Raw genomic sequence first — 13,774 nt, forward strand, 5'->3', positions numbered from 1 at the left:
TGGCCTAAAGATCCCCAGGTGATGCTAATGTGCAGGCAGGTTTGGGGACCACGGATTCAGCACAAGCAGAATTCAGCAGAGGGCGACGACTATTCCTGTGACTCTCATCAATCGCCCTAACTGGAGGGACGCGCCGGGCTTACTTCAAAGGGAGCGGACACCGCGGGACTGAAGCCTCTCCCCTGCTTACCCCAAGCGTGTCATCAGTTACGGCAGGGCCGGGGGAAGGGGGAGCCAGGACGGGTGTATTTTCATTCTCAAATTGCGGCGGGGGTGGGGGGGGGGTGGGGAAAATCTTTTTCATACTGAAGTTCTCAGTATCAGTAAGAACTATACTACGTCCCAACTTTAAAGTATGTTAAGGCTCAAAATATGCAACAGTCAAAAGAATACCAAGGTGGAAGAAGGGCAGAGGCCTGAAGAATCAAAGGCCAAACAGGCCACGAGACGGTCACCGCGCGAGTCCATGAGGCCGTTTCGGCGACGCGACGCCCGAGCCCCAGGACGTGCGCGGAGCCTTTTCAAAAGCACACGGGCGTCCTGAGGCGGAGGCGTGAGCGGCGCCTGCCGACGAGGAGCACCCGCGGTAGGAAGGGGAACCCTCCACAGTCACACCCAAGGGTAAAGCGAAAGAGAGGAAAAGGTCTCAAAAAAAAAAAGGTCTGAGGCGTCCGAGGCTCTGGGTCTCGGGCGGCGCCCCGCCTGCCCCTGCAGCGCCCGCCCGCCCCGGCCCGCCCGCCGCTCACACTGCAGGATGATCTCCTCGAACGCCTGCCGCTGCAGCCGGTCCCGGCGCCTCAGCTCCTCCGAGATGTGGCGCTTCCAGCGGGGGAAGTCGGCGGCGCGGAGACCCGACGACATGGTGCACGCGGCCCGGGCGCCTCAGAGCCGCCGGTCCGAGCGGGGGCTGGCGGCCGCGGCCCGCAGCATGAGGCGACCCGCGGGCGCGGGAAGGCGGGCAGCCCCGCGCTCACCTCCACCAGCAGGCCGCCCCCGACGCCATCCGGGACGGTCTTCCGGCTCCTGTCGGAAGGGCTTTTGCCCAGGGCCGGAAGTCCCGCCTCCTCGCCGACGTCTTACGCCGCACGCACGCACGCACGCGCGCGCGCAGTTTGCGCCGACGCAGGGCGCTTAGTCAATGACACCCGCCGGAGGCCGGAAGCGCTGCGGGGAGCGAGGCGGCCGCTGGGAGGCGTCGCAGCTTCGCGGTGGCTCAGCCCTGGTTGCCTAGGAGACAGGACAGCGGCAGCATCCTCCTGCCTGCCCGCCGGCCTGTGTTTCCTTTGCTTCTTCACCCTGCTTTTTGTTTTATTCCTTGGCCTGCCGCCCTTTTCTTCATCTCGCGGAAGGGGGCCCGCTCCGCACGGAGTAGCTGCGCGGCCTCCCAGCGCCTCAGGCCGCGAGAGGGACGGCGACGGTTCCCGTAGAAGGTAACGGAAGGGTCCGGACGAGACAGGCCCCTAAGTCAGGGCACGTAGGATGGGGAGACGGACAGCGCGACGGCCGAGCGGTTTACAGCCATCGGTCAGTCATGAACTTCTGTCTTCCCTGCACCGAGGACTTTAGCCCTGGCTGGTCCGGCTCAGTGGTTGGAGGGACGGCCCTTCGGACCGAAAGGTTCCAGGTTCGATTCCATTGATTTTTTATTTATTTTTATTTTTTTTTTAGAGGGAGTGGAAGGAAGGGGAGGGGAGAGAGAGAGAGAGAAACAAGGATGTGAGAGGCTCATCAATCGGTTGCCTCCCACATGCATGCCCCCCAGGCCGGGGATGGAGCCCGCCACCCTTCAGTGTGCAGGCCGACACCTCAACCACTGAGCCACCCCGGCCAGGGCACTGTCCCCAGCTTTAATGAACGTACTCTGGAAATCACCTGGACTCACGCTGTGAAATCTTTCCCGCCCCAGGTTAAGAACCCACACCCAAGAGCAGACCTGCTCGGGGACCGGTCCCCTTCTGGCAACAAAGACACAAACAGGACTTCGAAGAGGAAAAAGGACAGGTTGCCCGGTGTTGAAAGGGGAGGCGGAAGACACAGACTCTGGAGGAGGCGTCATCGGCCAGCTCTGTAGAATGGAAAGCCTAGCCTGCAATAGAATCATCTGGACCTCAGCTGCCTTTCGCAAGGGAGTGACTTTAGTAGGTGAAAATGCAACTGGACAAAGCGGGAGGCCAGGGGAGAGGAGAGGAACATCAGAGACCCGCTTCTCTTCCAGTGTGTCTCAAGTCCGGAGGAAGATCCCTCAGGGACAGATAAGAAAGCCTTTCCTCCCCTATGGAGCCCAGGACTGGGACAGTCAGGCTTCCAGAGCTGTCGCAAAAGGTATTTTGTTGGCAGCCAGTGCTGAGTGATTTTAGCTTGAGGGAAGGGCCCATGGAGCTCAGAAACAGAAGGGACTTCCTCACACACTGGAGAAAATGAGGAAGCAGTTTCTGAAAGCCACCAAGAACGCCTTCAAATGTCACAGTCGTACCAACCTCAAGAGACCATAGCACTGCATAGCAGCAAATCCTGACAGTTGAATATGCTGATTTCCCAGACAACAGTATGATGAAAATATGTTAACAAATTTGCAGAACCAGCAATTTCACTTGTAGAAACTGATGCCAAGAAACGCTTGGATTAATGTCCATATAGATAAAACCTTGGAAAAAGTGGAGATGTTGAAAACAATCTATATTTCCAACAATAAGAGGTAAATTACTATATATTTATTGTTCAAAAAATGTTCATAATAAAAGTAGTATGTGGTATAAATCCAATTTATGTAAAATAAACGTGTCCTTGGCTCCTCATAGGCAACATTTTTTGAATGAATAGAGAATATAGTGTCTAAACTAAGCCAATGACAGTTGGGAGTGGGCAAAGGTGCCCTATGCCTTTACCTCTGCAGGGGACACTCTCCGTAATGCAATGTATGTCTGGAACTCCCCATGGGACAGGCTAAGGGGAAACTTCTCCTGAAACTACAGTTCTGCCTACCTTCCTCCCCTGACCTATCCTGCCTCTCTCAACATCTAGCCTGATGCCCAGATTGAGAGCAATTCTCCAATAAATTTCTTGCACAAGAACCCCAGTCTCAGGCTCTGCTTTTAGGGAGCCCAGCCTAAAGCCAGAGCTTGCCTGATTTGTCAAAAACCCAACAGGGAAGCCATTGTGGCTAAAGTGTGCCTGCCAGGAAGTGTACACCTACAGACAGCTCTGCATATTATTCCGTTTAAGACACAGGGAACCAGAGTCAGCAGCCACAGCACCTTCTGGGGGCCCGTGTAAGGGCTGGCAAAGCCACATATTGACTTCCTGCTCCACCATCCATTTCTCCGCAAAAGGGTTGAAAGGGTACCTTCTCAGACAGAACTTTCTGTCTCCAGTAGGAAAGCTGTCCATTTGTATCTTTCCTGGAAAATTACTGAATCCATCCGCTATGGCCTGGATTGTGCCCCCCCCCCCCCCAATCATGCACTGAATCCCTAAACCCCAATGTGATTGTATTTAGAAATAGGGCTTTCAGGAGATAGAGTTCGGTGAGGTCATAGGAGCAGGGCCCTAATCCCATAGGATGGTTGGTATCCCTTCCTAAGAAGAGGGGACCTCTTTCCCTCTCACTCTGCCATGTGCAGACACCGAGAAAATGGTCATCTGTGAACCAGGAAGCAGGTTCTCGCCAGAAACTGAACTCTGAGCAGACTGTCAAAACTACGAAACCATCCAAACTACAAATGTCAGTTTAGAAAGTTCTAGAGTTAGGTTTGTGAAGATCCCTTTTCTGATCTCGTGGGGGAAACAGTTCCCAAAATGCCCCACCCAGCTCCGGGGAGCCAAGCCAGCCTCCCCTTGGGCAGTGCCAGAGGACTGGAGAACTAGGGGCAGATCAGGGTTCAACTTGCTTTTCTATTTCATACCTAACCATAAGATGGAAGCATTGCAAAAGGTGTGAAGACAGAGACTGAGGGAGACTTTTGTTAGAAATTTAATCATTTCCTGAGCAGAAGAATACAGAAGTAATTTTCTCTTGTATAGAAAATTAATTCTGAGAGGTAACTGTTGTATTTTTTTAAATCCTCACCCGAGGATATTTTTTCCATTACTTTTCAGAGAGAGTAGAAGGGGGAGAGAGAGAAACATCGATGTGAGAGAGACACATTGATTGGTCACCTCCCGCACGCACCCTGACCAGGGCCGGGAACTGAGTCTGCAACCAAGGTATGTCCCCTCGGCCAAAATCGAACCCGGGACCTTCAGTCCGTGGGCCCAACCACTGAGTCAAACTGGCTAGGGCGTTTTTTTCTTTTTTTTAATGAAAAATGCTTAACCCACTTTCAAATATCCTGGCAATGTAACCAAACTCAACACACTGTAGGAAAGAACAGCTTTGCAGGCTGGAGACACGCCTCGGAGACGTGGTTCTCCACCTTGCTCATGTGACTTTTGCCAAGTGCCCTGAACCTCAGTTTCTTCCTGTATAAAATACACATAAAACCCAGCCTATGGAGTTTCCAGGATCAAGTATAGAACACACATGACAATGAACTTTCCTTTGGCCCAAAGGTATCTGGTATTAGGTCTCTGAGCAATTCCTGAGATAGGTAACCTGCTGGATTTTCATGAATTTACCTTGTTTGTGATTGTCATGTGGTCAGGTCAAGAGAAGTTCAGGAGCTCAAGGAACATTCCTTAATCCTAGATACACACCTGCCTTCCAGGCCATGCTGAAGAGGATGTCTGGGTTGGGAGTCTGCTCACAGGTAAGGAGATGGGCAGGTATGAAAAAGGGAGAAGGAACATGTCCAGGAAACATGGACTAGTTAGTCCCCAGCTAGCTACATCAGTGTCACCTGGGGAGCTCTTTAAAATGCCTGGCCCAGGTTCACCTCACCCCACCCTTAGAACTACTGATTCTCCATGGGTGGCCCCAGACCTGCATTTCCAAGTGGGCTCCTTGGATGATTCTATGGATGCCTAAGTTTCAGAAGCACAGGCCCAGAGCTTGTTTGGATTTTCTCGTCACTAATAGGCAACTAGACTTTGTACCTAAGTTTTAAGTAAATGTTTTGAACGGCTTGGTTGGAACAGCTTGCAGTTCAAATTTATTTCCCATAACAAGCAGAATTCGTAGGCTATTTATTGGCAAAAAATTGGAAGCTTATTATGTATCATCTAGGATTAGTAATTACAGTACGTAAAATACCCCTCAAGCCGCGTATTATCACCTACTCGTGTCCAATTAGGGTGACCTAAGAGGGACAATTAGAAGCTCTTTTGACAAGTATCCACTGAAGGTGAGTTCAGTAGGTTAGGAAGGACCCGCAGTGGTAGATCCTGGGCATAATGAAGACTGTGGCATTATGAAGTCTGACTTCGGTTTTGCTGCTTGGGTGTCTCATGACAAGATGCACAGCCAATTAAGCGTAACAAGTGCATGTTGCAATGAACAGGGAGCAAAAGTTCACTCACCTTTAGCATTCCGGCATCACTAAAAATGCGTATTCCAGCACACAGAACGCGCTGTGCAAAAAAACACAGAATGGCATGGAACCGTCCCTCTGTCTTGGGAGCCTATACTTAGAATTATTCCTTAGCGTTTCTGCACCACTCGGGCTGCCCAGAGATGTTTCCTTCCCATCGTGCCGCATGATGAACCAGAACCAAAAACCTAACACGGCCAGTTTTAGTATTTTTCGTTAACACCATATTTTCCAATGGTCCGATGCCAGCAGCAAGAGCGAATGGGTAAGAAGCCTGTTGTCCATATGCTGCAGGATGAACAGTAATTTCCTGGGTGGCAACAAGGAAAGCTCGAGCCTCAGAAACTCTGCAGTGTCTGAAATGCAGTGTCTCAGGATGGCGCTCACGGGTCTTCAAAGGTGGGATCGCAGGACCCTGTCACCCTGAGAAAGGCCTGCTCCAGAAGCTTCCGGGTGCAAACAGAGGGTGCCACTGTGTCGATCATGGTTTTCACTCTTTGGCTATTGCCTCCAAGCGTACTGTCACCTGCATTGTGACCTTGCAGATGACAGAAAAGGCAAGCGGCCTCAGCTCATCAGTGGTGAAGTGGCATTTGAACCCAGCTCTGACCCCAAACCACGTCCCCCCTCCATCTGTTGCACCACTTTGCCTCTGTGGGTGAACTGTGCGGCCAGCCTTCGAACAGCATTTCCCCAAATGTCATGCACTGACCTCCAGCAGAATGAGCGGAAACGCCGGCTGAAATTCAGATGCCCAGGCACTGCCCAGACAAGGAAACCCACCCCCCTGCCGGGCCCGGGAACCTGCGCTCTCACGAGTTCTCCCGGTGACGCCTGCACGCGGTGAAGTCTGAGTGTCATTGTTTTAGAGGGATCCAGAAGCGGCGTGGGACACAGCCGCTGCCCTTCATGCCTTTAAAAACCAGTGGCAGAGAGCAGGACCCGAGAACCCGCAGCGAACGGCACACCCCAGACTGCTTCCACCTGGCGCTCCGGGTGCTTTCGAGCCACCCTGCTTTGTGATCAGGTGGTATTTACTCGAGGAATCAGAGCCTCACAGGAACATAAGCTAAACATAATTAGAGAAAAATCTGTTATAAAAACCATTCTGCTTCCTGAGCCAAGTGTAAATCACTCTGGAAAGTCACGCCAGGAGCCCCACTTCATTAGCTCATGTAATTAAGCATGGCTGTCACGCCAATCGCTGTCAATGTCTGTTTTCCTTAATTATTTGGACATGTGGTCCCCCAACATCTCTTCCTCCCAATGTGTGTGTAGTTGGAAGAGTTGCCATCAAAAAGTTACTCGGCACTCTCACGGGCTGTCTTGGTTTCCCTCCGTTTGCCCACTGTCCCCGCCATCCGCCCCCTGCCCTTCTCAGCGTGTCCGCGCCTGGCGCTGACCCCGCCACAGCATCACCAAGGGGCGCCCTTCCCCCGGCCTCGGGTTGGGTCTGGCCAGTGGGAAGCCGCGGGAAACAAAGGGGCAGGAGAAGAGGGAGGTCGCGGTATCCTTGGCTCGCGCCCTTTCTGCCTCCCTGCTGCTCTCGGTTTCTTTGGCGGCTCCAGCTCTCCCTCCCTAGGAAACACCACCCCCGGCCCCTCCAGATCTAAGGGAGGCGACGGCGTCCTGCTGTCACTAGCCCCTGGGCGCCTCGACACCCTTGGGTAACTCTCACAGGCCTGCCTGCACCTCTGTAAACAGCCTTCCCTTGAAGGCCCCCCTTGAGGGTGCCCTGCTTCCCCTACATGCGGGTGCGTCCGTCTGTGTTCCTGGGTGTGCGCATGCAGAGGTGTCCAGTCTAGATGCCTGGGTTCATCTGCGAGTGTGTACACACACAGACGCGCGCACACACGCACGTGGAATATTAAAGAGCAACAACCTACCCTTCCTAGCGCCCTTAGGAAGAGAGACTTATTGCTGGTTCCACTGAGGAAATTGATAGAGATGGACCACGAGGAAAGGGAAACCGTGAAAGTCTAAATTTAATGATTAAAAGGGGGGAGGGGGGGAGCCCAGCCAGCGTGGCTCAGCGGTTGACATCGACCTGGGATCCAGGAGATCTTGGTTCGATTCCCGGTCAGGGCACATGCCCGGGTTGCGGGCTCGATCCCCAGTTGGGAGCTTGCAGGAGGCAGCCGATCAATGACTCTCTCATCATGGATGTTTCTATCTCTCTCTCCCCCCTTCCTCTCTCTGAAATCATTAAAAATATATCTTTTTTAAAAAGGGGGAGCGGGAATTGCATGAGCTAGGACAGAGAGAGGAAAGTAGATAGGGGTGGGTGGAGAGGGAGGGCAAGAGGGAGACCGAGAAAGTAAGGAGCAGAGGGCTGCCAAGCGGCGTGGACACATGGTTCCCTGGGGGAGAGATGACAAGGAGGATTTTAAAGAAGCTCCTATGGATCATGCAGTGTGACTCCTCTCCTGGCTGCCCATCAGTGTGGTCACCACTTCTCTTCAAGGATGTGGGATTTTAAAACATGCCTGCGAGTTCTTGGACTCATCTCCCATCGAAAGGCGGAGTCCACGTCTCTTCCCCTCGAATGTGGGCTCACTTCAAGTGGAAGACAGAAGTGACTCTGTGTGACTTCAGCGGCGAGGCCACAGGTGTTCCAGCTGACAGCCAACATCCACCACCAGACCTGGGAATGAATGAATGAACCTCAGATGGCTCGAGCCCACCCAGCGACCGTGAGTGGAGCTGGGTCAAGCCCTGCCCAAGCTGCAGATCTGAGAGCAAAGGAGGTGCCGCTGTTGTTTTAAGCCACTACATTTTGGAGAGGTTTGCCGTGTAACAATAGACGACTGGAACAACGCTTTCAATTCAGACTTGGGTTTCTTTTTCTTTCCTTTTTTTTCCTGTCTTTTAGTTATTACAATATTATTGACTGTATTCCCTGTGCTGTACTTTGCATACCTGTAACTACCAATCTATAGTTCTTAATCCCTTCACCTTTTTCACTTACCTCCCAGTGCACTTCCCACCTGGCGACTGTCAATCTGTTCTCTGTATCTAAGAGTTTGTTTCTGTTTTGTTTATTTTTTCTGATTTTTAGAGTCAACCTATAAGGGAAGTCATACGGTATTTGTCTTTCTCTGTCTAACTTATTTCACTTAGCATGATACCGTCTAGGCCCATCCGTGTTGTTGCAAATGGTAAGATTTCATTCTTTTTCATGGCTGAGTAATATTCCATTGTATATGTCACCAGCTCTTCTTTATCCATTCATCTACCCATGGGCACTTAGGTTGCTTCCATATCTTGGCTACTGTAAATATTACTTCAGTGAGCATAGGGATGAATGTATCTTTTTGAATTAATGTTTTGAATTTCTGCAGATAAATACCCAGAAGTGGAATCACTGAGTCATATGGTAGTTCTATTTTTAACTTTTTGAGGACCCTCCATGCTGCTTCCCACAGTGGCTGCCCCAGTCTGCATTCCCACCAACGGTGCAGGGGGTTCCCTTTTCCCCACATCCCCACAGCACTTGTTTTTTCACTTATTGATGGCAGCCATTCTGACAGGTGTGAGGTGATACCTCATTGTGGTTTTAATTTGTATCTCTCTAATTAGTGATGTTGAGCAACTTTTCATATCAGAAAATATGTGTTTCTTAGGCTGGCCTTAGGGTGACCCAGTGTTTATCAGTAATGAGAAGACATCTGGAGAAAATACTTGTTATCCTCTTAGCAGTCTTCTGAAAACCCTCTTCAGTGTGAGTTATATATGTAATGTTATGACAAGCACTGTGTCCCTAGCATGTAGGCGGGCTTAATATATTTATTTTTGGATGAGCAAATAAGCCACGCAGTAGTAGGAGGGACACTGCAGTACAATAGCCATTGGGAGTGGGTTTTGATGCCTCTAAAGCACATGTTTGGCTCTGAACTTGGTTAAGTGGTTGCTGCAAGTTTGGGTGGGAGTTCATTGCTCTTTTTAACCGAGAAGGGAGCCAGGAGACAGCTCGACAGGTATATCTATCTGTAGGAATGAGGGAAGTGGTTAAAAAGCTGGTAGTGGAATTTTTCAGAAAGAAAACTATCTTTTTGTAGCAAAACATCTTGGAGGGTCATGGCTATCGTGAAGTGACAACCCCCAAGGCATGGCCAGGATGGGTTTTGAATGAGAAAGAAAACCACGTAGCTCAGTTGGACAAAGTGATGAGATTGGGGAGGGTTCCCAGCAGAGGGAGGGCCAGTGGGGCCCCAGAGAAAGACCCTCAGAGGGAGATTTCTGGTGGCCAGGTGACTGAGAATTTTAAGAATACTGATGTCTAATAGGGTCCAGAGGCGTGGAAGCATGGCACAGACTGAGGGATTGCAGAGGGAAGGGAGAGGGGCGGGAAGAGATTAACCACAGAACTTACATGCATACATGCATAACCCATCGATACAGACAACACCATGGTGAGGGCCTGGGGTGGGGTGGGAACTGGGTGGAGGGGGGCATTTGGGGAAAAAGGAGGGACATCTGTAATACTCTCAATAATAAAGATAAATTAAAAAACTAAAAATAAATAAATAAACATAAAAATAACGATGTAGAGCCCCAGTTCATGTAAAATGTATAAACCTTGTAATCATATAGCTCCATTTCCCACCCTTCTCTATCCTTCTGCTACAATTTGTGAGTATTACACCTACATACATTATAAATCCTACAGTGAAATGTTATAATTCATGCTTTACACAGTCATATTTTCAACAAATTAAGGGAAAAAGAGTCTTATATTTATCCATATATTTACCATTTCCAATGCTTTCCATTTCTTCCTGAAGAGCTGAGTTTCTACCTATTATCATTGCCCATCAGCTTAAAGACATTGCTTTAGCATTTTTTTTGGTAGTAGATCGACAAATTCTCTGTTTTCTTTTATCTTGAAAATGTCTTCATTTCAGCTTCACTTTTGAAGAATATTTTCCTTGGGACTAGAACTCTGGGTTGACTTTTTAAAATGTCGATTTCTCTGCTAGATTTCCTATATTTTTCTTTATTTCAAGAGTATTTTCCTTTATGTCCTTGGGTCTAGTTATTATAGCTGCTGTAACATCTTTGTCTGATAATTCCAATATCTGCAATGGGCTGATCTCTGTTGTTTATCTTTTCTCTTCAGATGGTCCGTGTTTTGCAGATTCTTTTTATGTAAAGCAATTTTGGATAGTATGCTGGAATTGTGACAATATTGTATCAAGGGTATTGTGAACAATAAATTGTAGATCCTCAGATCTGTTACGTCCCTCTGAGGAATATTGATTGTTCGTTTTTAAAAGGCCATGTGGCTGAACTTAAATGAATTCCATCTCCTGAAATAGTAAATAACTTGTCCAAGTCGTGTGGCCAATAGGTAACTAACTTTAGATAACTTAAGAGTTGAAAGAAATGTTGACGGAATATTTACTTCTCTAAGTTTTCGTCTATGTTTAAAAATTCTACCCTAGCCCGGCCAGTGTGGCCCAGTGGTCACCAGCTTATGAACCAGGAGATCCCCGTTCAATTCCGTCAGGGCACAGGCCCAGTCGCCGGCTCGGTCCCCGGTAGGGCGCATGCAGGAGGCGGCCTATGGATGTTTCTATCTCTCTACCCCTCTCCCTTCCTCTCTCTCAAAAAATCAATAAAAAACACATATAAAAAAATAAAAATAAAAAATCTACCCTAAAACAAACACTCCCCTAGTTCCACTTGGTTCTTTTTGATAGGAAGCCAGTAGTTAAAGCGTAGTTTGCACTTGGTGTTAGTTACGATCTCCACTCTCCTTGTTTCAGGCTTCTACCTTATAGATTCAAAGGCGCAGCACGTCCTTGCAGGTGAGGAGCACGGCAGTCCTCAGCTCCGGGGGAGGGAGCCTTTGCCTGGGTCCTCGGGTAGGTGGAGCAGCATTAGGGTTGCCAGATGAAATACAGGATGCTCAAGAAAGGGCTTCTGCCGCGAGGCGCCCATGTAGAGCAGCTCAGTTTTGCAATGTGAGGAATCACCGTCAAGATATTTCGGAAGCATAATTTTTTGGTACTTGGGCAGCTAGTGATCATTAGTCCTGGCGCCCACAAAAAACAAACAAACCAGGACGCCCAGTTAAATGTTAATATCAGATTAAAAATAAAAACCCAGGATGCATGAAAAGCTGATGTCATTGTCTCCTTTTTAAAGATGGAGAAACTGAGGCAATGCAAGATTAAGTACTTAGCGAAGGCCATACAGTTGCTGTCAACAGTAGGGGTGGGGGCTAAACCCAACCGGTCAAACCCCAGAGCCCAAGATCCTAACCACCATTGTAATGATCATTTTAAATACTAAACCGTCATACGTTTTCCTAGCTAAGCCTGGAGGAAATTCGTCACCTGGGTCTTTTGCCCTCAAGCCCCTTACCACGGGGCAATGTAACTGTTAGCCTGTGCACTCGCCTGTTCCCGAAGCCTGGCTCCTGCCTCCTTCCTCACCGTTCTCCTGGCCTGGCCTGGAGCTTGGCACATTTGGGGCATATTTAGGCACCCTGGCTCGAGTCTGGGCTGTTTGGTCCCTACCTAAACTGAATGCTCTTTTAAAAAAACTGAAGAAAGACAATTTCTGGAGATGCGTTCCACATAATGCAAACTCCCATCTGCTCCTCTGCCTCCCCCCCTCCTCCCCGGGGCCCCTGCCTGGGCTGCAGAGCCTGGTGCCTGGCCATTCACAGGAATTCAGCTCCTCCTGGCATCCAGTGCTCTCTCCCCCACCTCCTCTGCAGGCCCGGGCAGGGGTGAGGCAAGTGAGGCATCGAGAAGCTACATTTAAGACGGTGCAAGCTCAGGCGGGCCCCCGAGAGCGAGTGCCCCTTACCTTTTGCGCCGGGCAGCTCACTTGCCTCAGTCTCATCCTACTCCTGACTTTTCTAAGCACATGAACCACATGTCACTGTCTGCTGGAGTCCCTGCAGGATGAAGCATGGGCTGGGAGTCACTCACCTGGGGAGGGAAGGAGGAAAAGCTGTGGAGGGAGAAACAGGAGGCCTGGAGCTGAGTCTCACGGGGGGCAGGCTGATCCAGAACCGCTGAGGGCACGGAGCTGCTGCATGGCGACTGGGGCTGCCAACGCGTCCCGGTGGCCCACACTGCCCTGCAAAGCATGGCCCGGAGCCCATGCAAGGACTTCCTACCTGTCCCCAAGGCTCACTCCCATTGGCTCAGGCAGCCTGAGCAGCTCTGATCTGTGTAACTAAAGCTACCCAACGAGCCCCCCACCCCTACTCCACCTCAGCTAACCACCCCCCCCAGCCTCAACTGGTCCCCTGGCCTTAACTGGTCCCATTGATCTAAACTAGTTCCTCTGGCCTCAACTAGTTCACCTGGCCTCAATGAGCTCCAAGGCCTCCACTCGCCCCTCATCGCCCCTTGTCTTCAAGGCTTTCCCAGCCTCCACCAGCCCCTTAATTTGTTGCCTTGCTTGTTTCAGGCTCTCACCCACAGCGGGAGGCCTTTACCTACCTCCTAAAGAACCAGCAGAGCCACCTACAGCCAGGGAGGGGAGGGGCTATAGCCAATGAGTGACCATGAGCTCCTAAGCAAGCAGGCTGAGTCTCTGCAGAGCTCATGAATCCACACAACCACACCATGCACAAGGCACCCTTCTCCCCATTTTAGAGATGAGGAGACTGAGGCTCAGAAAACCTAAGTGCCCAGTATGAAATCATTCTTTCAGGAAATGAAAAAACAAGCTATTTAAACCCCTTCTGTCTGACCCCACAGCCCAGGGTGTACCATTCCTCTCCTTGCCCCTGGTCCCTTTATTAAATGGGCTGACTCCCAAGGCCCAGCACATGCCATCAACATGTATGTGCTTGAGGGAATGAAGGAGACCCCCAGCTGTACACGCCTGGGACAAAAATGCTCATAGACAAGCCCAGGCTGCGACCTGAGAGAAAACTGACCAGCGGAGACCAGCAGCCCAAATAGAAAATAACAGGCAAGTCCATTGTCCTGGACTCTACCTGTCAGTGTTCTGACCCAGTGCAGGTTTCCCAGAAAGGGGCCTTGGAGTAGGGGGCTCTGTGCGGGTGAGACCAGGCATTTGCATTACAAAGGGTCTCCTTCTGTAAGAGTGGAGGCGGAACCTGGGCTTGCTGCCTTGCAGAAAGCTTCCAGGCCCCGAGGTAGCTGAATCTCCATGGAAATTAGTTTGCGGAGAGAAAGAAGCTATTTTAAGGATGGGCAAAGAGAGAACCTGTAGGCTGGGGTTAGGAAAGGTAGCTGTGGGAGAGAGCTCTTCTGAAAGCCCAATTTCCCTCCTATCAGGATGGAAAAAGAACCGAGCCCCGGGAAGGAGGAGGAGCC

General features: G+C 50.4%; 1 protein-coding gene, 1 long non-coding RNA gene and 1 other non-coding gene across 5 annotated transcripts in view; 2 read left to right on the forward strand and 1 right to left on the reverse strand.

Annotated features, from left to right (window-relative positions):
* The window catches only part of ATG16L1 (autophagy related 16 like 1), a 32,041-nt gene extending 31,068 nt beyond the window's left edge, over positions 1–973 (reverse strand). For both annotated transcript variants that reach the window (XM_087819510.1, XM_087819509.1), the window contains exon 1: positions 747–973. In XM_087819510.1, coding sequence (XP_087675636.1) covers positions 747–861 — 115 coding nt within the window. In that variant the 5' untranslated portion in view covers positions 862–973. The remainder of the gene's footprint in view (positions 1–746) is intronic.
* Positions 974–1,204: 231 nt separating this feature from the next.
* LOC107530735 (uncharacterized) lies at positions 1,205–2,795 on the forward strand. Of its 2 annotated transcripts, none has more exons than XR_001602561.2 (2): positions 1,205–1,430; positions 1,907–2,795. It is a non-coding gene; the product is annotated as an uncharacterized LOC107530735 (long non-coding RNA). The 2 variants fall into 2 exon arrangements; XR_001602560.2 differs by lacking the exon at positions 1,205–1,430 and adding an exon at positions 1,455–1,624.
* An 8,584-nt stretch (positions 2,796–11,379) lies between these two features.
* On the forward strand, positions 11,380–11,513 carry LOC148092539 (U11 spliceosomal RNA). The gene has a single exon (XR_015714945.1). It is a non-coding gene; the product is annotated as a U11 spliceosomal RNA (small nuclear RNA).
* The last annotated feature ends 2,261 nt before the right edge of the window (positions 11,514–13,774 follow it).

Source organism: Miniopterus natalensis, chromosome 8, assembly GCF_054644295.1.
Source record: "Miniopterus natalensis isolate mMinNat1 chromosome 8, mMinNat1.hap1, whole genome shotgun sequence".
Taxonomy (NCBI): Eukaryota; Metazoa; Chordata; class Mammalia; order Chiroptera; family Miniopteridae; genus Miniopterus; species Miniopterus natalensis.